Here is a 22,941-nt window from a genome sequence, read left to right on the forward strand (position 1 = left end):
CTACTGAAGTCTGAGCACCTAGAACTCACACGCCGCAGCAAGACACCACAATGAGAAACCTGCGCACCACAACGAAGAAGAGTAGCCCCTGCTGGCTGCAACTAGAGAAAGCCCTCATGCAGCAACAAAGACCTAACACAGCCAAGTAATTAATTAATTAATTAATTTAAAAAAATAAAAGAGTTTGCCTGCCACAACTAAGACCCAGTGTAACCAAATTAAAAAAAAAAAAAAAAAGGTACATTTCAAGGACTTTTCTGGTGGTCCAGTGGTTAAGAGTCCGCCTTCCAATGCAGGGGATGTGGGTTTGGTCCCTGGTCAGGGGACTAAGATCCCACAGGCCGCAGGGAAACTAAGCCCAAGCACTGCAACTACTGAGCCCACGCACCACAACTAAAGAGAAGCCCGCATGCTACAAGGAAGATGCTGAGTGCCAAAACTAAGACCTGATGCAGCCAAATAAATAAATAAACTAAACAAATAAATCATTAAATAAATAAACAAAATGAAGTAAAATTAAAAAATAAAAGTACATTTCACAGACAAAGGTAGCTTCCACATGGATACCTGGTGCACTGTTAGGAACAGGTGATATAACTGGTGTAGAAGAGAAACTAGGTCGTTTTGATCCAAGACCTGATGCTAATAAGGCACTTTGAATAGAATCTGGATCTATACTTTTCTTTTTTTTTTTATCTTTGTTTTTCTTGTGGTCTTTTCTGATCAACCAGGGATCTGAAAATTAAGGAAAGACATGTATCAAATCATTTGTTAACACAAGTACATTCATTTCCAAATGAAACAACTGTTGAGTTTTTTCGTGTTGTTGACCGACAACTTGTAAACCACCACCAACTACAGTGGTCCAGCACATCCATACACCGTGAGGTACATTCCATGGTTTCAGGTCAAAAACATAAGTGTACAAAATTGAGGTCATGATCTCACATAAATGTGCTAAACCTCCAGAAGACAGACAAGCTTGGCGCTCCCACCAAGCAAAGATTAAAATCTGTTTGATGATTTCCACAGGAAAAAAAAAGGTTTTAGTACAATACCCCACTTCAAATACACAGAAGTAACTACCCTTTCGTTTACATTTAACATATTCAGGAGCTCACCATCCTCGTCATCCTCACTAGACTCATCCCTGAACGGGTTGAAATCGTCGTCATCTCCGGAACTCATGTTTTTAGAGCTCTCATAGTCGCTCTCTTCATTCTCGGAGGCGTCAGATTCACTTCCACTATCGTCAGAACTGCTACCAGTAAGGCCACCTATTTTTCGTGCTTTTTTGGCTTCTCGAGTTATTTCTTCACCTATCCTCAAATCCCAAACAACAGAGTCAGCCAAAACACACTGTTCCAAAGATCCAAGAAATTACATTTAGTTCATGAGCTAATACACTTAGTTAATTCAAATGAGAAGTGCAGGAAAAAAAGCATTTGTGTAAGTATATAAGAACAACTAAAAGTTCATAAACAAGGGCTAACCTTTTGGACTCCTCTAAGAAATCAGGTTATATTCAATTATTTTTAAGAAGAAATTAGATACATAAGTACAAACTCAAGACAGCCTTCAAGTGCACAAGTTTCAAAATAAACATCTCAGGACAACAGAGATGAAACAGAATGTTTGTCATTGTCACCATTTGTGTATCAGCTTGAGAGAAGAGGCCTAATAATTATAGATTTATAAAATATGCAAATACTTTATGGAATACTAAAAAAACCTAATTTATAAAATTGCATTTTTAGAAGTCAAACAAGGTGCTGATCTGAATTATCTTACTGAATATTCATAAAAGATATCTGGGATAAACCAATCAAAACTAAGAAGAACATTAAAATATTAATGAGATGGTGAAAACATAATTCAGAAAAGGGAAACATGACCATCTATCTGTCCACTCTAAGATGTCACTGACTCTACAACTCAGCATTACTTTTTGTGCCATTAAAATAAAAAATACTGTCAATTATACTATATTAGCCAACCTACTTTCAGCCATATTAAAAACATACGGGGAATCGCTTCTCGGACTTTTGGCTAAGATCAAGTGTAGTATCTGTTCTTATCAGTTTATTATCTGATAAGTTCTCTACCCGAGGACAATATATTAGAACATGCTTTTTTCCCTTTCTTCAGCTTCAAATGCAAATTCATCATTGGGCTCACTTCTAATAATTGCAGTGTTTCCTGCCTTGGGCTTATGAGAGAAACCTGACAAAATAGTGTTTGCTTAGGCAATAATTTAGACTTACCTTATTTGTGATTTCTATAGTGATTACTATAGCTGCAAGGTATAATTTTACTTTCTTATTTAAATTTTATGAATTTGAATGTTTTTTACACTAACTTTTCCCAATAAAGTCCACTATGAAACCAAAACCAAAACAAAACAAAAAACATACAGGGAAAAAAAAGCATTTCTTAAAACAGATGAAATATAAGGTTAAAGTGTCAGGCACTGGGTTTAGAACACACAGCACCATAGTCTTCATAATATAATGAGTTATCACCATTTTAGAAAAAGAGAGCCTGAGAAGTTAACTTCTGAAAGTCAAAGAGCTTAGTAAGCACCTAAACACAAACCCAAGTTTGCATTATTATAAATGTCTAACAAACATAAGTGAGTGTATTCCTAATAACTAAACTAACAGAAGTCTCTTTAAAGAACACTATATAAACACGCACACACACACACACAGAGAAAGGAACGGATTTTGGTTCCCCATTTATCACCCAGCAGTTGTGTAAACCTGGGAATATCGCTTAACCATTTAGTCTTTCTGTTCCTTAGTTTCCCGTCTATAAAACTGAAAAAATATGGACTTCCTAGGTGTCGCAGTGGTTAAGAATCCACCTGCCAATGCAGGGGACATGGGTTCAAGCCCTTGTCCAGGAAGATCCCACATACCGTGGGGCGACTAAGCCCATGCACCACAAATATTGAGCCCGTGTGCCGCAGCTACTGAAGCCCATGCACCTAGAGCCAGTGCTCTGCAACAGGAGAGGCCACTGCAATGAGGAGCCTGCGCACCACAAGAGAAAGCCTATGTGGAGCATCGAAGACCCAACTCAGCCAATAAATAAATTAACTAATTAATTTTAAAAAAACTGAAAAAATAAAACCTACTTTCACATGGATCCCTTGTGGGTTCAATGATATCATGTGCAGGCGGTGCTCAATACAATACCTAGCACCAGTCAAATGGTTAAAGCCCCAATTTAAAACAGAGAATTACTTGTGCATTCAAAACTACACAAGCAATGGGGATTCCCTAATGGTGCTTTCATAGCCATGGCCCTGGGTTCACTCCCTGGTCAGGGAACTAAGATTGCACAAGCCGTGGGGTGTGGCCAAATAAAGGACACTTCCTTTAAAAAAAACAAAAACAAAAACAAAACAAAAAAACCCTATATGAGCCAATTCAAAGAAGGCAGTACATTCCCCAAATACAGCTTGCATCAAAATGCTCAAGTTAACACTATTTACTGCACCATTTAAAGAAAAGTACCCACCTTTCCGCTTCTTTATTTTATTTTCTTTACAAGGACTATCTCTTGGTGAGCTGTTGTTGCTTGGAGCTGTCAAATCGATTCCAAGCAAACTATAAAGTTTTTTCCTGTCTGGAGCAGGGAAGTGTTTTTCAATGAGTGACTGCAACACTCCTCTGTTTGTAGAAGAGAGAAAGAGTGACAGTTAGTGGCTCAGTATTCAAAGTACATTCAGTGTTACTGAATGTATTTGTTTAAGATAACTATACTTTATTAGCAGCATTTCCAAATTGGATTTCAAAAGTAGGTTAGCTCCAGACTTCCTAGGTGGCACAGTGGTTAAGAATCCGCCTGCCAATGCAGGGGACACGGGTTCGAACCCTGCTCCAGGAAGATCCCACATGCCGCGGAGCAACTAAGCCAGTGCGCCACAACTACTTGGCCTGCACTTTAGAGCTCGTGAGCCACAACTATTGAGCCCATGTGCCACAATTACTGAAGCCCATGCACCTAAAGCCTGTGCTCCGCAACAAGAGAAGCCACGGCAATGAGGAGCCCGTGCACACAGTGAAGAGCAGCCCCCACTCACGGCAACTAAAAGAAAGCCCACGCACAGCAAAAAAGACCCAACACAGCCAATAAAATAAATAAATGAATTTATTTAAAAAAAAAAAAAGTAGGTTAGCTCCAGACTTCCTAGGTGGCGCAGTGGTTACGAATCTACCTGCCAATGCAGGGGAGCCAGGTTCAAGCCCTGACCCAGGAAGATACCACATGCTGCGGAGCAACTAAGCCCGTGTGCCACAACTATTGAGCCTGAGCTCTACAGCCTGTGAGCCACAACTATTGAGCCCATGTGCCACAACTACTGAAGCCTACGAGCCTAGAGCCCGTACTCTGCAACGAGAAGCCACCACAATGAGCAGCCCGTGCACCACAATGAAGAGTAGCCCCCGCTCGCCTCAACTAGAGAAAGCCCTTGTGCAGCAACGAAGATCCAACACAGCCAAATAAATAAATAAATAAATAAAAGTAGGTTAGCTCCACATAATTGTTAAGCTGGCTTAGGAACTCAGCACCAATGGTTCCTGATTCTTTTCCAGAAATGCTGCACAGAGGAAGACTCCATGAGAAAAAACTGAACATCAGTGACTGAGTCAAAAAGTGATTCAAAAGAGTTGGATTCTGAATGTAAAGAACTTTAACAATCCTTTAACCAATTTATTTCACATTTATTTTCCATTTTCAGGTACGTGCAAGAGTTAAGAATAATAAAATCTATGTCTTACTAAAAAAGAAAGTACACTTTATTCGATTTTACAAAATATTGATACTCCAGCTCAAATGAATTTTAATATCCTAGGCCAAGACTGTCCAACTGAAATATAATGCAAGCCAAGCACAATTTTTACACTTTTTAGTAGCAACATTAAAAAGTAAAACTGTGAAACTAATTTTAACATTTTATTTAACTTAACCTATCACTTTAAAAAGGTAATCAATGAAATGTTTTACATTATATTTCCTTAAGTCTTTGAAACCTAGTGTGTATTTCATACTTAAAGGTCATCTCAGTTTGGACTAGCCACTTCAGCTGCCTAACAGCTCCATGTGACCACTGCCTATCGTTTCAGATGCAGTACTAGGCACAAGCATGGGAAAGATACACATTAGGAGGTTCATGTTTTGCTTTTAAAAGCAGTTTTAAATTATATCTATCTTACAAGGAGCCACCTGAATGTAACCCCTAAGGCAAAACTTATTTTGTTAATTTTACTACCAGAGTTAGAACTGTCTCAGGCAAACTGAAAGAGTGTCAAAAACATTTTTAAAATCTCTTTTGACTATCTCAGGATTATCTGCAATGTTTATATTAAAGCATACTAAACTGGGGCAAACTAAACTATATTGCTCCTCCGGATAATGGTAGTTTCAAATACACAACGCCAAAACAAAACGGAAACTTAAACCAAGCTGTCAGATTTCCAAGATGTACAAAACAAACAAAAATCAAGCCCTTCAGTTAGTCCAATTACTGGACATAATATTGTCAAAATACTTAACATTTCAGCACTTCCATGTTATTGTTTTCCAATAGACATATTGTTATGCATACACAGGACTGCAAAAACTAAGATCAGAAAACTTTAAAAGGCAAAAATTGTGCCTCTAGGAAATGTCAACATTTAAACTAAGTAAAAACTCAAAATCATAAAACATTACTTGGCAGTTGAAACAAAATCATTCAATTCTCCCCCGCCCTCTTCCAAGGCTTCTAATGTTCTAGCTTCTCCCGTAGACTGCAGACCAATTACAACACACTGGAGAAAAAAAAAAAGAATTATAAATAAAAACATGTATGTGGTTTCTTAAGTCATATTTTAAATAGTTTAAAAAAAGATTTCAAACAAAAATCACCCATTATTGTACATGTGTACCAATTTATTTATTCTACACATATTTGAGACATGCTACATGTAAAACACTTAGCTAGGAAATAGTATTACAGCAGTGGACACTACTGAAGCCCCTGCCCCAGTTCTTTGCGCTTTAAGTAGATATATATTTGCCAAAAAGGAAAAAACCTTAAGGTAATATATATCTATGTGTTATCAGTGGTTTACATCTATGGATAGCCAACTTATAGTGATGTTTATTTGTTTATACTTTTTTGAGCTATCCAAATTCTTTATAAAAAGTATTGCTTTGTTATCTTAAAAATGCATTTTTTAAAGCCTTACCATGTTAATACTTTCACAACTATCCTTTAGAAAGAAAAGACTTTTATAAGTAGAAAACTTCAACACCCAAAAGACTAAAAAAACACACAGATCAATCTGTTAATGCATTCTCCGACTTACTTTTCCATTCTTGATTTCTTCTCGAGCTAGCTGCACAACCCTTTTAACTTTGGACGCTATACACAAGTATTTGAAAAATCTCTGGTGAGCAGACCAGAACTGACCCCACATGGATTTCTTCATTCGCTGCTCGGCATCGATCAAATCTGCAGCTTGCTGAAATCGCTCTCTGGCAATGACCCACTGAAGGTGGCACAATCAACAGTTTAGATATTTCAATCTTTGAATGTGATTTTAAAATGACCAATTCAATCAAAACAATGTGCAAAACACCATTTAACATTAATTCAATGAAGCATTTTCAATAACTTGGGAATCTCTAAGCAAATGTTTTTTAGGACGCTCACATAGAGTTGTCCCAAAATTCTCATTGTGATTTTTAAAACTACACAACTGAAAGAAATGGCCATTTTTTTGTAAATTACTTTAATAAAGAGAAAACGTGGAAAATTGGGAAAATTAGTCATTATCTGTTGTTTTAGAGCAGAAATATACTCCTGTGAGCTGACAGACACTACACTGGACAAAACTGGCTAACAGAAACATTACCAGGTATATTAAAAGTACTAGGAGTGGGGCTTTCCTGGTGGCGCAGTGGTTGGGAGTCTGCCTGCCAACGCAGGGGAAACGGGTTCAACCCCTGGCCTGGGAGGATCCCACATGCCATGGAGCAACTGAGCCCATGCGCCACAAGTGCTGAGTCTGCGCTCTGGAGCCCATGAGTCATGGCTGTTGAGCCCACATGCCACAACTACTGAAGCCCGCATGCCTGGAGTCCGTGCTCCACAATGGGAGAGGCCACAGCAATGAGAGGCCCGTGCATTGCAACAAAGAGAGGCCCCTGCTCACCGCAACTAGGGAAGGCCGGTGCGTAGCAACGGAGACCCAATGCAGCCAATAAATAAATAAATAAATAAATAAAATTTATTTTAAAAAAAGTACTAGGAGTTAAGAAAAACATGCTCACCAGTTTGACTGCTTTGTTATACATTTTAACATAGCTCTGAGAAAGAAGAACTTCCTCAATTTTGAAGGTCACTCCAGTAAAGCTCAGCTGTCGAGCAATGTACATTCCTCTAAGCTTCATATCCATAGCAACTATTTCCATGGCACCAACACCTCTGAATAAAATTAAAACACACAGTAACTATCATTAAATATAGTAGAGCTTTAACATACATGGAAGAGATTTTAGCAATAACACCTTTTTTAGATTTTTTGATTGCTACTGAGAACAAATAGTGTATACTGTAAACTGCATTACCTTCGTTCTACTGCCTGAATAAAATCACTGAATTCTCTAAATGGAGTTCCCTCACCCCATATTCCAAGACGGTTCATATAGGCCATGTTTCGTGGTTCAGAAGCACCTGAAAAACCCCCAAACAAAACATATTATAGCTGAAAAAAAACACACACATATATCTCTTTTAAATAAATAACTACTCACCAGTGGCACTAGCATAGACAACTCTGGCTTTTGGCAATTTGTTCTGAAGTTCTAAAACTGCTAAGCCTGTCTTGGTTGGCTTTGAAGAACCAACAGGACATAAGTTTTTTGCTTTATGACATTCATCGAACACTATCTGTAAGGAGTAAATTAAGGAACATGTCACATTAGTAATAAGTGTCTCTATAATCTTTGAGGAATAGTTAACTTTTATTTCCCTGAGGCCTTGGGAAACATTCAAGATTTCTGGGGTGGCAGCTGGAGTAAAAAAAAAAAAAAAAAAAAAAAAAAATCAAGATTATTGGGGAGGGATGCTGTTGATAACAAGCCTCTGAGCATTTACTTTTTTTTTTTTATTAATACCCGCATAACTATCATCTGGTTTTGTCAAATCTTAACATTTTGCCATATTTGCTCCAGATTTTCTTCTTCTATAAGGTTACAAATATAAATGAAGCCCTCTATGTGCCTCTCCTTGATTCCTGCTCCCCCCCACCCACCTCAGAGGCATTCAATGAATTTGGCATTAATCTTAACTGGATATTTAATTCTTTTTTTTTGTTTTTGGTATCTAGAAAATTTACTAGATTTCCATTACTGTGGAAAATGAAGACTGCTTAAACTGAATGGGGGGTGGGGGGGGAACTGCAGTTTTTCTTTTTGACTAACTGCTGTAACACTGTCCTTTAGGTGGTTGGGGGGGGTTCATATTTTCTTTAGACATCATCAGGCACCGAAGCTCTTGCAGGACAACTCTGATGCTATATGAATTCTACCACTTTGCTAGCATTGCTATGGCTCTTATGTCCACCACTCCATTAAAATTACTAACTCCATTTATATTAATTTTTGTTACAAATCTCACAAAGGGGGTTGTTTCTGGGTATTTAGGTCCACATTCTATTTTAAGGCTGTATATTCAGTTTTCATAAATTGTCCGAGTCCATGGTAGCTGTCATCTTGAGGCACTGTCACTCCTTAACTAGATATTTAATTCTTAACTAGAATGAGGGAAAGGATCCACTAGCTAAAAACATCCACCACACAGATAATTTGGGCAAATTTTGTTAAAGAGAAGCAAAACTGATAGCCAACTTAATCAGCATTTCAAAAACTGGTGTTCCTCATGCAGGATAGTAAAAGGTATGCTATGAGCAAGTAAGTTTGGAAATAACTAAGTTAAAACACGAATATGGGGACTTTCTAGGTGGCGCAGTGGTAAAGAATCCGTCTGCCAATGCAGGGGACATGGGTTTGAGCCCTGCCCTAGGAAGATTCCACATGCCACGGAGCAACTAAGCCCGTGTGCCACAACTATTGAGCCTGTGCTCTAGAGCCCATGAGCCACAACTATTGAGCCCATGTGCCGCAACTACTGAAGCCCACATGCCTAGGTCCCGTGCTCCACAAGAGAAGCCACTACAATGAGGAGCCTGAGCACCACAATGAAGAGCAGCCCCTGCTCGCTGCAACTAGAGAAAGCCCGTGTGCAGCAACAAAGACCCAACACAGCCAATAAATAAAATTAATTAATTAATTAAAAAAAGTTTAATGATCATTAGTGGCAAAAGAAATCTGCCTTTAATCACAAACTAAAAAAAAAAAAAAAAGCGAATATGGTATTCAGCACGTCCCATAACTATTAACATTTTCCTAAAGCAGGAACTTAAATACTGGCCTTGTGTATGACAGCTACAAAACAGAATCCACTTTCTGACTCCCTTGGACTCTATATGATCATTAAAGCTCTCATCCCAGCAGTTTTTTTACTTAACCTCAGAATTCCTGTATATTACATTTTCTGTCATTAAAAAATATAAAACTTGTTGCAAAGGATACCACTCCATCGAAGTCATCACCGCACCAATGCAGAAGTTGTTTCAACCTCGTTTTGTATTTACCACCAGACTGACTTTCACCAATGAGGGAAGAATAGGTAGCAAAAATGACACCCTTCTTCACACTCCCATTATGTTTGGAAGAAATTTTTCCATATTTAAACTAAAAAAGAAAAGAGAAGAACAATACACTTCTGTCTCTTAAATATTTATCCCAACCAAATTTCTACAGCAGGAAACTGGTGTAACCACGATGGGCTTTAGGAAAGTCAAAGGACCTCTTAAGATCATACATAAAATTTCTCATACACATGTGTACACATACAAACACACACACACACGAACCCTCAAGTGATATATACAACTTTAACCCACAAGGATCCAGTTTTTATCAAAGTCTCAAGAAAGTCTATCATCAAAAAAAAGGTTACAAAAAAAAAAATTACAAACCAAACTCCCCAAGAAAAAGTCATGATATTCATTCTACAAATATTTGTTGTGCATTTACTATATGCAAAGCACTGCAATTAAGATCTGAGGGACATATAAGAATTATAATTAAGTTACTGTGGGCTTCCTCAGTTACACTGATTTAGAAATCAAAAATATTTCTAGATGCCCCTTTTCATGTTTTAGTTTTGAACTGTTAGTAGTCATTCAAGACACAGTACTTTACCTATCAACCCACTTCAGTAATCCTCACCCAAAAAAAGCCACTGATGGGCAGGGCAACACTGAAGCAACTTAGGACTCAGCACTGAAGCAAGTTAGGACTGGCATGGAAAGCAGATTTACATTTACTTATTTTTTTCAAAGGGCTAGCAGAAAGGCACTTGTAGGAACTAGGTCTCTCTATTCTACTCTGTGACTCCAGGAATTGGTGCACAGTAGGAAGCCAATAAAGATTTGCTACATGAACATTAAACTGTGCTTCCAGACAAACACATTTTCTTCCATTTGATAGAACTGTCTTAACATGAACACAGACGCAAATATACAAGTCCACTGAATGTACAAATATCTAAACCAGTCTCCAAACCACAATTTTCTACATGACGCGATGGGTACACTATCTGTCCATACAGCTTTATTACACTGCACCCTCATACTCATAGTTATGAGTTTCACCCATATGTAGTAACTTCAGAAACAGACAAAAACAAACAAAAAACCCTGAAGACTCAGAGAATAAACTCCACTAAAAGAGACTAAATAACCCTACCTGGCATATTATTTGACACATAGTCATCCAAAAACCAGTAATAGCGGCGACTTGCACTCACTATGCCTTCTGTGAAAAAACTCATTAAATCCTCTTAACAACCCTACGAAGTAGAAACTATTATTATTCCCATCTCACAGATAAGTCAATATTTATTGAATGACCAACTGAATAGAAAACTTTCATACCTTATTTAACGAATGGACCAAAATGTTTTTTGCTCCAATATCCCTCAAATCTCTTTCAGCATCGTACTTTAAATCATTTGAAACACTGAACCTGCCACAAAAAAAAAAAAGGAAAATACACAAATTAAATGCAAATCCTATCATTCTAACAGTATTCAGGAATAAATAAAACCAGACCTTGACACCTCAAAAAAATTACACCTACTCATTAAGACCCATCCCCATACGCTGGATTATTTGCAAATGAAAGCTTCCACAGCCAGCCTTTAGCACTTACCACAAAGCCCTTTTCCTACTCAACAAATAATTTTCATAGATGATTCCTGCTATTGTCCTTCCTTTTCCTACACCAGCACCATCGCCTATTAAGAAGCCAGCACGATCTCCATTAGGCAGGAATGTTTCATGTTGCTGAAAAAGAAAACGCTGATAACTAATCTATTCCTTTAGATATTTTGGTGATCAGTCTTTCCCACATTGTTTTAGCAATATATTAATATTGTCTATTTTTATAAAATGGTATACAGTTCGCTCAGCGTGGATGCTTTCTTTATATTTACTGTGTAGGCATACCTCATTTTACTGTGTTACACTGTTACTGTACTTCAGGGGATACTGCATTTTTAACAAATTGAAGGTCTGTGGCAACCCTATATCAACTGACTTTATTGGTGCCATTTTCCCAACAGCATTTACTCACTTCGTGTCTCTGCGTCACATTTTGGTAATTTTCATAATATCTCAAACTTTTTCATTACTATTATATTTGTTACTGTGATCTGTGATCAGTGATCTTTGATGTTACTATTTTAGTTGTTTTGGGATGCCATAAACCCTGCCCATATAAGACACTGAACTTAATAAATGTTGTGTGTATTGTGAATGCTCTACTAACTGACTATTTCCCCCATCTCTCTCCCTCTTCTTCAGCCTCCCTATTCCGAGACACAACAGTACTGAAATTAGACCAATTAATAACTCTACAATGGCGTCTTTGAGCATTCAAGTGAAAAGAAGAGCTGCATGTCCCTCACTTTAAATCAACAGCTAGAAATGATTATAACATAAAGAAGGCACGGTGAAAAATCAAGACAGGCTGAATACTAGGCCTCTTGCTCCAAAGCCAAGTTGTGAATGAAAAGGAAAAGTTCTTAAAGGAAATCAAAAGTGCTACTTCAGTGAACAAACAACAAGAAAGCAAAACAGCCTTACTGCTGATATGATGAAACTTTCAGTGGTCTGGCTAGAAGATCAAGCCAGCCATAATATTCCCTTAAGCCAAAGTCTAATCCAAAGCAAGGTCCTAACTTTCTTAAATTCTATGAAGACTGAGAGAGGTAAGGAAGCTGCAGAAGAAGTCTGAAGTTAGCAGAGGCTGGTTCATGACGTTTAAGGAGTCATTTCCATAACATAAGTGCAAGGTGAAACAGCAAGTGCTAATGTAGAAAGTTCACGAAGTTATCCAGAAGACCTAGCTAAGATAATCAATAAAGGTGGCTACATTAAACAACAGATTTTCAAAGTAGATGAAACAGCCTTCTATTGGAAGATGCTATCTAGGGCTTTCATAGCTAAAGAGAAGATGTCAATGTCTGGCTTCAAAGGACAGGCTGACTTATTAAAGGCTAATGCAGCTGGTGACCTGAAGTTGAAGCCAATGCTCATTTCCTCTTCCAAAAATCCTAGAGCCCTTAAGAATTACACTCAATCTAAGCTGCCTGTGCTCTACTACTGGAACACGGCGGCACATCTGTTTAAAACATGGTTTACTGAATATCTGAAACCCACTGTTGAGACCTACTGCTCAGAATAAAAGATTCCTTTCAAATAACACTGTTCATTAACAATGCACCCAAGAGCTCTGATGGAGATGTAAAACAAGATCAATGTCACTTTCACGACTGCTTTCTAACACAACAGCCATTCTGTAGCCCATGGACCTAAGAGTAATTTCAACTTTCAAATCTTACTTTTTTTTTTTGGTAATTTATTTATTTGGCTGCACCGGGTCATAGTTGCAGCACCCAGGATACTTGCGGCCTCGTGGGAAATCTCTGTTGCCTCCTGCGGGATCTTTAGTTGCAGCATGCATGCGGGATTCTAGTTCCCTGACCAGGGATCAAACCTGGGCCCCCTGCATTGGGAGCGCACAGTCTTAGCCACTGGACCAACAGGGAAGTCCCTCAAGTCTTACTCTTTAAGAAACACATTTTTGGGACTTCCTTGGTTGGCTCAGTGGTTGAGAATCCACCTGCCAATGCAGCGGACACAGGTTCGAGCCCTGGTCCAGAAACACCTCACATGCCGAGGAGCAACTAAGCCCGTGAGCCATAACTACTGGGCCTGTGCTCCAGAGCCTGTGAGCCACAACTATCGAACCCACATGCCACAACTACTGAAGCCCGAGCGCCTAGAGCCTGTGCTCTGTAACAAGAGAAGCCACTGCAAAGAGAAGCCTGCACACCACAATGAAGAGTAGCCCCCTCCTGCCGCAACTAGAGAAAGCCCGGGGGCAGCAATGAAAACCCAACACAGCCAATACATTAATTAATTAATAGAAAGAAAGAAAGAAAGAAAGAAAGAAAGAAAGAAAGAAAGAAAGAAAGAAAGAAAGAAAGAAAGAAGGAAGGAAGGAAGGAAGGAAGGAAGGAAGGAAGGAAGGAAGGAAGGAAGGAAGGAAGGAAGGAGAGAGAGAGAGAGAGAGAGAGAGAGAGAGAGAGAAAGAAAGAAAGAAAGAAAGAAAGAAAGAAAGAAAGAAAGAAAGAAAGAAAGAAAGAAAGAAAGAAAGAAAGAAAGAAAGAAAGAAAGAAACATTTTACAAGGCTGTAACTGCCATTGATAGTGATTCCTCTGATAGATCTGGACAAAATCAATTTAAAACCTTCTGGAAAAGGAATCACCATTCTAGATGCTACTAAGAACATTCATGATTCATAGGAAAAGGTCAAAATATCAACATTAACAGGAGTTAATCCTCATGGATGACTTTCAGGGGTTCAAGATTGCAGTGTAGGAAGCAGATTCTCGAGATGGAATCTACTCCTGAGGAAGATGCTGTGAAGATTGTTGAAATGACAACAAAGGGTTTAGAATATTACATAAACTTAGTTGACAAAGCAGTGGCAGGGTTTGAGAGGACTGACTCCAATTTTGAAAGAAGTTCTACTATGGGTAAAATGCCATCAAACAGAACTGCATGCTACAAAGAAATCATCAGTGAAAGGAAGAGTGAGTCGTTGGGGCAAACTTCGCTGTTGCCTTATTGTAAGAAACTGCCACAGCCACCCCATCCTTCAGCAACTGCCACTCTGATCAGTCAGCAGCCATCAACACCAAGGCAAGACCTTCCACCAGCAAAAAGATTATGACTCGCTGAAGGCTCAGGTGATGATTAGCAGTTTTTGACATTAAAGTATTTTTAAATTAAGGTATGTATTTTGGTTTTTTTTTTGGACATAATGCTATTGCACACTTAACAGACTACATTATAGTGTAAGCACTAAGTTTTACATGCAGCGAGAAACCAAAAATTTCATGCGACTCATTTTTTTTGCGACAGTTGCATTACTGTGGTAGTCTGGAACCAAATCTGCCCTATCTCCGAGGTCTGTGTATTTTTTTCTTGCTTTCCTCGCATGTAGCAGGTAACTAAAGTTAACAAATTGGTGAGCATTCTTCCATAATTTATCAGTGATTGTACAATCAAATACAAACTTTTTTTATAACATATAAATATGGGGGACGGTTGCTTATTTATTTTACAAAAATGGAGTATATCAGAAATCCTTTCAAGACAACTGGCACAATGTAAAAGCTGGTACAACAACCATATGATAATACCAAAGTGTATTCAATCACTCCCCAAGGGTGTGAGCTTTCAAACCTTTTCTAGCTTTTAGCCATTGGCGGGGAGAGCTAGCAACAAACAGCCTTATATGTATGCTCTTATTTAATAGTTCTATGAAACAGACTCCCAGTAACGGAATTGTTAGATGAAAACATATAAGTATTTTTAATTTTAATACATGTTCCCAGTGAATTCCAAAAATGTTACAACTTATCATTTCCACTAGAAACGCACTCCGCACATCTATGCTACCGCTTTAATTTTCTAACACAGAAAACTTCTATAAAAATCACATTCACAAGATTTTCATGCAAGGAAAACTTAGCTTTGAACTAAAAACAACTACATTTTGTGAACTAAGATTAAAGATTAAAAACTGTATATAGTTACAAAACATCATAGCTTACCTGGGCTGCGTATGTAATTGCCTCAAGCTGTAATGCTGATAACCAGCCATTATCAATGGTTTCTTCAGAAATAGATGTTTTGTACCAAACATCAGGAGGAGTAACACTGGATAAAGAACTAGTTTCGACTACAGCATCTGGGTGACGTAGGCCAATTTTCACTAAACAAAAATTTAAAAATACTTCATTTTAATTACTCTAAGAACACTTTCAGTCTTATCATATCGCAATATTTCTCCTCTGACAGAGAAAATATAATAAGTAAATAAGTAACTATACACCCTGGGATCCTATATGAAGTCATTCACTCATGGTAAAGTACTGTTTAAATTTGACTAAAATGACCTCTTGATAAACTACCTATGGTTTACAGAGACTTGCTGATTAAAAAGATCTAGAAAAATACCACTGCAGTTCAAACCACCAGGTTCTCCAGTAGTAACAAAACCTAATCCTAGACTAAGGCATCATTTTAAATAACCAGAAAAGTATGGGACCTTAGAATCCATACATAGTTGGTATATAGAGATTTTTAGTTTCAGTGGTCTTATTAGTGACTTTTTATAGAAAACCAGAGTATATGAGAGAAAAATTCCAGCCATAGATTTTTTTCCCATCTTATTACTCCTATAAAATGGAAAAGTGAAAAATTTTATACAAAAAGTAGAAATTATTAACTTTCAACTTATACTGGCCACTAAAAAAATGAATCATGGTCATCATGAGAAAAAAGGAAGAAATGGTATTAATTTAAACCACTGAATTCAAATAGCACATTTTATTTTTAAGATTCCCATGTTTTTATAATTTGTTTTAAATAAACTATATCAACTATAAAGCTAAGATATGGTTACATTTCTGCAATTTACTATGATTTTATAATCACTGCTGATATAAGCAAAATTAACTCACAGGAAAAAGCTTTTTCACTCTTGGTTTTAAAAGACTTCATTCCAAAACAAAGTTCTAAATTTGTGTAAGAAAATATAAAACCTCACAGTAGTATTTTCATGTAGCTATTTTAAAACAGAGTTTAAAATATACTACAAAGCTCATACTTATCAAATCTTGTGGTACCCAACATGGATAGATCCTAATACATAGTAACGTGTGTAGGAAAGTTTTTTAAGTTCAAAAGAAACCGAGAAGTCTTTCATTATTTTGACAAATCCCAAAGACATACATTTTATTGGCATATACTCTGCATAGGTTTCTGCATGACCCATTTCTTCTTCATCTTCCTCCTCTGGCTCATCTTCCTCCTTCACAACAGGGACCTTCTGTAACACAGAGAGAGCAAAATCAACCAAGTCCAGAGACTAGAGGTCCAGCCTATACACAGAAAAAACTCTTCTGCAGGAATACCCATGATCTTCAGTCTTGGAAACGGGACATACTACTTCTGTACTCCACAAAATCTGGGTCATACACTATGGTTTCCCTGCTCCTCCAAAGATGACACAGACAATCCATGACCTGCAAATCCTCATCGCAAACACACACATGGGTCACCACAGGGCTCCACCACCTTCTCAAATTACCTTCCCCTTCAATACTGCCCACCAGCCTCCCTGATGCCCAGAAGTCTAACCTCCAGTCCTCACTCTTCATGCCAGTTCCAGGAACAGAAAGAAGGGGTTTGGAGAGAAAAGGTGAATGAGCCCCAACAGCACATCCTACAATCTCATGGACAGGAACTCTGAGTCTCACTTCCCACCCTCTTTTCAAGCTCACCTCCATCTGTTTTCTTCCCCTCAGATCCTAAAACCAAAACCCCAGAAAACTCTGGAGCTTAAAGGTTCTTCTAAACGACAGAGAATTTACTTCAGACATCTGTTTCCACAGGCACAACAACAATCACACAGAAATCCTGTATCATCTACTCTCCGAATGCTGGCACATCTTGAGAGTAAAATGGGGAGTTATTAGTAACTACAACAGGAAAACAGCAGTAAATCCAGACTGCCCCAGGCAAAGTCAGTGAATGGTCACTATAGTCATGTTACCTTGTGTTTCTCTACAGTATCTTAAAGGGGTAGAGGCAGGAAAGAATAGAATAGGAAGCCCCTGAAAAAGCTTCTTTTCACTACCAGTAAACCATAGAGGGAGCTCTTACTAACGTGGGCTTGATAAAGGAAAAGTGTAGGGAAGAAGCTGTGAGACCCAGTATACCAAGGAAGAGAGGAGAAGGACAAAAAGAAAGCCCAGTCAGGGCCTACAGTTAATGCCAAGGATAACACAGCATTAAAATGTATGGTCAGGCTCCTCTTCAATTTTGTTTTTATTTTACTTATTTATTTCTATTTAGTCTAGAGCAGCATGTGATGGCACACAGATGCTCAGTAAATGTGGGAAGGAAAAGGGACATGAGAAAGAAACATCCAGCCATCAACCCATGGAGTCTGTAGAAAAAAATCCAAAGAAACTCTGTATGTTCTCAGAAAGCATGCCAAAATGAAACCCAGTTTCAGAATTAAGAGAAAAAATGGCACTGGCCAAAGAAACAGATACAAATCCCCAATTCTGCTGTTATTTGTGTAGCCCTGGGCAAATTACTTACATTCTGAGTCCTCCCCATCCCCCTTTGCACCTTTTCCTCATCTATAAAACAGGAATGCATACTATGCTAAATGATCAGCCTCGTTTCCCTCTCTACCTTAATCTTTCCCTACTTTAAAAAAAAAAATTTACCCCCAGTATAACTGGAGGATTAGCTGGTAACACAATAATATGGTCACAAAATTCAGGGATCAGACAAGTAATATTTCTAAGCCAGCTGGATATAAAATGGCAACTGACACCAAGTTTAGGGTCAAGGAGATAAATGAAGGGGAGGAAGACTGTGGTACAAGAGGAATGCGTGACCAACACATCAAGTAGATGTTCACTACTCAACTCTAGGCATGTTAACAAGAGGTGGGGAATGTGGGCCCAGGACTGTCGGGTACTCCTATTTTTCAAGAGAACCTAGAAATCAGCATTTTTGTGTGTCAGCAACTCATTCAAAAATTTTCAAGATATGGTGGAGGCCAAACAAAACACATGTCCATTGGTTTTGGTCCACAGGCTACCAGTTTGCAATCTGTTACATGTCTTTTTTTTTTTTTTTTTTTTTTTGGCGCACAGGCTTCGTTGCTCTGTGGCATGTGGGATCTTCCTGGAGCAGGGATCGAACCCGTGTCCTCTGCATTGGCAGGTGGATTCTTACCACTGTGCCACCTAGGAAGCCCCTGCTGGTTCTCAACTGCTAAGACAACACAGAACTTTTGGCATGTCATGGGCAACAGGGGCTGGACTGGAAACTTGAGCACTAAATAATCTTAAAGAAAAATGCATTCTTATCTTCCAAAAATCAACTTCCAAGTAAGCTGTTAGCACACAACCATTAAGTAAACTGATACTACCAGCACTTGCTCTCCTGGTCCCCGTTCAAAACCTCAGGCGCAGGTTGCTTTGCTGTCTCTCCAAGTCCATATTTCATTCCCTGTCTCATCAATCCTCTGGTATCATTAGGTGCAGTCACCTCTTATTTTCTTCCTTTCTTTCTTTCCCCTCTCCCTTTCCAATCACCTTTGCAATCCCTCAAGTTTAGTTCCTCTTCACTTCCCTTCTGGATTGCTTAACCGACCTCCTAACCCATCCTGAGTCGCTAACAGGTCCCTCTGCTTCCAGTGGCCTTCACTGGTGCTGCTCCAAGTCCCAAGCCCATCAAACTCAATTCAGGACCCTCCACAGAGCCCCCAATCAACCATTCCAATTTCTTCCTGCAAGCCCAGTATCCTAAGCACATAGCCACCACTTCCTCTGTGCCTATGAATGCTGCAGCTCCCTTCCTAAAATGCCCTCTCAAAGTCTCTCCATATTCAACACCCAAACTCCATGACACCTCTTCCATAAAATGAAGTCCTCCCAGGCCATTTGAGTGTCATCTTCCTCCAAACTCATAACCCTTATTGCGAGCATCACAATGTACCTCTTGCTGCACCTTATATTACTACTTAAACCATGTAGTGTTAAATTATATATTTATTAAAAAGAGGATCCAGAAATCCACCACATAGAAGCAGGGTTATACACTGTGTAATTATGAAATACACGCATAGAATCAATTTACCTGAAGCATATAGCATTTCCAAAATGTAACTAAAAAGTTTATCATATAATTACTCACAACTGAACCATTATATGACCTGACAGCTCATAACCAGCTATATAATAAGGCTCAACCCTAAAACAAACATAATTATCAAATACTTTTGGTTAACTCCACATTGTCTTTTTTACTCAGCAGATGATATTCATAATAAAAAGGCCAGTACTCTGTGTAATACTCTATCCTATCAAACATGTACATTATAATCACCTTGTTTAATATATAATTATTCTTGTGAGGTTTAATGCTTATTCATTAGTTTTATGGCTGAGAAGCTCCCCTTCACCCAAAACAAGTTTTCTGAGGGTTACACTTAGCGAAGTGCACTTTCATACCACACAAAAATACAGCTTTTGAAACTCACCATGGTTGGGGAAAAACTCCTCATTTTCATGTCGTTTATCCATATTCTTGCTACTTCTTTATTAGAAGACTCCTTCTTTACTGTGCCATTGCTTACATCAGCTGAGGGGGAGAGATAATTTACTTTTTAAGAACAAAATATCTCCTTTCCTACAGTTTTTAAAAAATTCAGTAAAGTTTACCCACTTCACAAAGCAAAGAATACCAATCTGCTTATCTCTAACTTAAACTAAGCGTAAAGCTTAAAAATATTTAAAGCTATATATTATGGAGGTAAGAATTAACATTAGAAAACATCTTAAAAGGAAAAGTGTGCACAGGAAATTTGAAAACTGATTATCAAGAAGACGCCTTAACCAGAACACTATTTGGCAGTTTATTTCAAAACAATTACCAAGAGCCAGCATTACTCTGAGACACTTCACTTGGTTCATTAAAAACACCAAAACCTGGTGTCATCACCAAGATAGAATCAATCTCATCTCTTCTGAAGGTAATTACTAACTTTCAAGGCAAAATAATTATTTCTGGAAGGGAAAAAAAAAACAATTTGGGAACTCTATTGTCTTCCCTCAGAATAAAGATCCAAACAACAAACCTGTTCTTCTATACAGGTTTGCAAACTCTTTTTAGTTATAGCACTAAAACCTATCCATCAAAGTAGAGATGCTTGATTGAGAAATCCAGAGCCCCTGTAACTAGCCTCCATCCTCCAAGTATACGCGAAGCACTCCCAGGGCCTGGTATTCTTGAGATCACAGTGTGAAAATCACACCAGGAGAACGGATTAGCACTTCATGTATTCTAACAAAGATAAGGAATATTTGGGTGGCCTGTCACTTGGGACTACAAAATGGCTAGGATTAAAGTGTTAGCAAAATAAGGAAGCTGGTACAGAGATAAATTTACTTGGGGTCACAGATTTAATATAACTGTGGGAGAGCCAGTGAACAGTTCATAGAAAGAGTTACAGGACTGGAACTCAACTGAGAGATCAGAATCCAGAGAGAAACCCAAAGGGCTAAGGGTTCCAAAAGGAGCAGGGAATTTCCTGGTGGTCCAGTGGTTAGGACTCCATGCCTTCACTGCCAAGGGCCAGGGTTCAATCCTTGGCTGGAGAACTAAGATCCCACAAGCCATATGGGGTGGCCAAAAAAAAAAAAGAGAGAGAGAGAGAACATGCAAAATCTCGCTCTTTGCAGTTTCATACTTTTAATGTTCTTCCCTTTCAGTAAAAAGATGACCCTCCCCTATAATACAAAACGTTGGTTTATCTTCAGCATTCACTTACCATGTTTCTTTTTCAGCCCTCATCTAGTCTGACAATTTCTCAGGCTTCCACATATGGATGGCCTTGATGTGCAGTCTTCTGTCTTTTCAACGTTACGATATTGGATGTGGGAGATGTTACTGCACTAGACATTACTCAGCTCCACATCCATCCTGCTTGGTTTTGCTCTCTAACCCCTCTCCTCACAGTGGCACAGCAGCAGTCTTTCTCCTCATTAAATCCAAAGACTTTAATGAAAAGCAGCCTCCAGTAACTGCTGATCACCCCTAAGTCTCCCAGGAGCCATTCCAGATGCTGCCCTGCACCTCAGCTAGGTCAGGGCCATGGTCCTGCTCTCCATGGCAAGGAATGGAAATCAGTCCTTAGACAGTTAAAATGATTTCTCAATGGGCATCCAGCTGTCAGGCTCCAGTCAGTTCAGGACAATAACTTTAAGAGTAAAATTACAGCCATAAAGCACAACAGTATGGACTCAAACAGAAAATTAGATTATCTGCTATTTTTAATTACATTTGTCACTGGAGACAAAGTTGGTTCTGCATCACCTACAAACACTCTTTGCCCATTCCTTTAGAAGGCCCCAGTCCTCTATTTATTTTTAATATTTATTTATTTGGCTGAGCAGGGTCTTACATGCAGCACGTGAGATCTTTGTTGCCACATGAGGGATCTAGTTCCCTAAGCAGGGATCGAACCCAGGCCCCCTGCACTGGGAGCCGAGAGTCTAAACCGCTGGACCACGAGCAAAATCCCCAGCCCTCTACTTTATAAACATAAGTACATCAGAACATCTAAGCAATTAATTCTGCTACAAAATTATATACTGGGTGTTAAAATTTACCTCCCACAATTGGAAAAATAAAGCAGCTGTTTGGAAAGAGGAATTCTCTATTCAACGTCCATCACCTTTTTCCAAGAGCCCAATAGGATGCTATGTATTAGTATAAATCACCAGGCAGGGAGTCAAATACTATTCAGCTCAATGGAAAAAGGAAGACTATCCCTCTTAAGAGTTTACATTTTGGGAATTCCCTGCTGGTCCAGTGGTTAGGACTTGGTACTTTCACTGCAGAGGCCGAGGTTCAATCCCTGGTCAGGAAACTAAGATCCCGTAAGCTACTTAGCGCAGCCAAAAAAAGAGCAGAGTTCACATTTTTCAGTTTCTAAAACTATATTACTAAAATTTGATATAGCCAAAGTTAAAAAATTCTATTTTACCCTTGAAATTACCTTACTACACTAAATACAACGCTTCCTCTAAGCATTCCACTTAAATACAACCTCTTCCTGACCCATTCTTCATTTTTCTCCACGTCTATCCCCATCTAACATACTATATACTTATGTTGTTTATTGTCTGTTTTTCTCCACTCGAATGCAAGCTCTATAAGGCAGAGATTTCAACAGTTTTCTTTCTAGCCATAGCCTCAGAATCCTAGAACAGGGACTTCCCTGGCGGTCCAGCGGTTAAGACTCCACACTCCCACTGCAGGGGCATGGGTTCAATCCCTGGTCAAGGAACTAAGATCCCACATGCTACACAGTGCAGCCATAAATAAATAAATATCTGTTGAATAAATGAGCAATAAAAAAGCCACTCCACAGAAGAAAAATTAACTAAAATTTACATTCTTCATGCATAAATGAATTCCTAAAAAAGAGTGATCAAACCACTGTTGAGCTTTTTCTCTTTAGATCTAAACCTACACTTAAAGCATTACAGAGTAGCTAGAGGTAACGGGTACACAACTTGTGAATATACTAAAATCCACTGAATTGTACCCCTTCAAAAGGTACAATGGTATGTTATCTCAGTAAAG

General features: G+C 38.6%; 1 protein-coding gene and 2 pseudogenes across 4 annotated transcripts in view; 1 reads left to right on the forward strand and 2 right to left on the reverse strand.

The window, feature by feature from the left end:
• The window catches only part of SBNO1 (strawberry notch homolog 1), a 55,035-nt gene that overhangs the window by 21,072 nt on the left and 11,022 nt on the right, over positions 1–22,941 (reverse strand). For 2 of the 4 annotated variants that reach the window (XM_057744664.1, XM_057744665.1), the window contains exons 5-18: positions 19,832–19,932; positions 16,498–16,591; positions 15,315–15,475; positions 11,338–11,471; positions 11,061–11,151; positions 9,652–9,813; positions 7,813–7,948; positions 7,627–7,732; positions 7,330–7,483; positions 6,363–6,545; positions 5,725–5,822; positions 3,526–3,677; positions 1,122–1,319; positions 568–735 (exon numbers count right to left, since the gene is read on the reverse strand). In XM_057744664.1, coding sequence (XP_057600647.1) covers positions 568–735; positions 1,122–1,319; positions 3,526–3,677; positions 5,725–5,822; positions 6,363–6,545; positions 7,330–7,483; positions 7,627–7,732; positions 7,813–7,948; positions 9,652–9,813; positions 11,061–11,151; positions 11,338–11,471; positions 15,315–15,475; positions 16,498–16,591; positions 19,832–19,932 — 1,938 coding nt within the window. Of the gene's footprint in view, positions 1–567; positions 736–1,121; positions 1,320–3,525; positions 3,678–5,724; positions 5,823–6,362; positions 6,546–7,329; positions 7,484–7,626; positions 7,733–7,812; positions 7,949–9,651; positions 9,814–11,060; positions 11,152–11,337; positions 11,472–15,314; positions 15,476–16,497; positions 16,595–19,831; positions 19,933–22,941 lie in introns of all 4 variants that reach the window. The other 2 variants (XM_057744663.1, XM_057744662.1) reach the window with 1 other exon arrangement.
• Positions 2,030–2,142, forward strand: LOC130859757 (U2 spliceosomal RNA; annotated as a pseudogene).
• On the reverse strand, positions 8,069–9,461 carry LOC130858343 (ubiquitin-conjugating enzyme E2 variant 1-like; annotated as a pseudogene).

Source organism: Hippopotamus amphibius, chromosome 8, assembly GCF_030028045.1.
Source record: "Hippopotamus amphibius kiboko isolate mHipAmp2 chromosome 8, mHipAmp2.hap2, whole genome shotgun sequence".
In the NCBI taxonomy this organism is placed as follows: Eukaryota; Metazoa; Chordata; class Mammalia; order Artiodactyla; family Hippopotamidae; genus Hippopotamus; species Hippopotamus amphibius.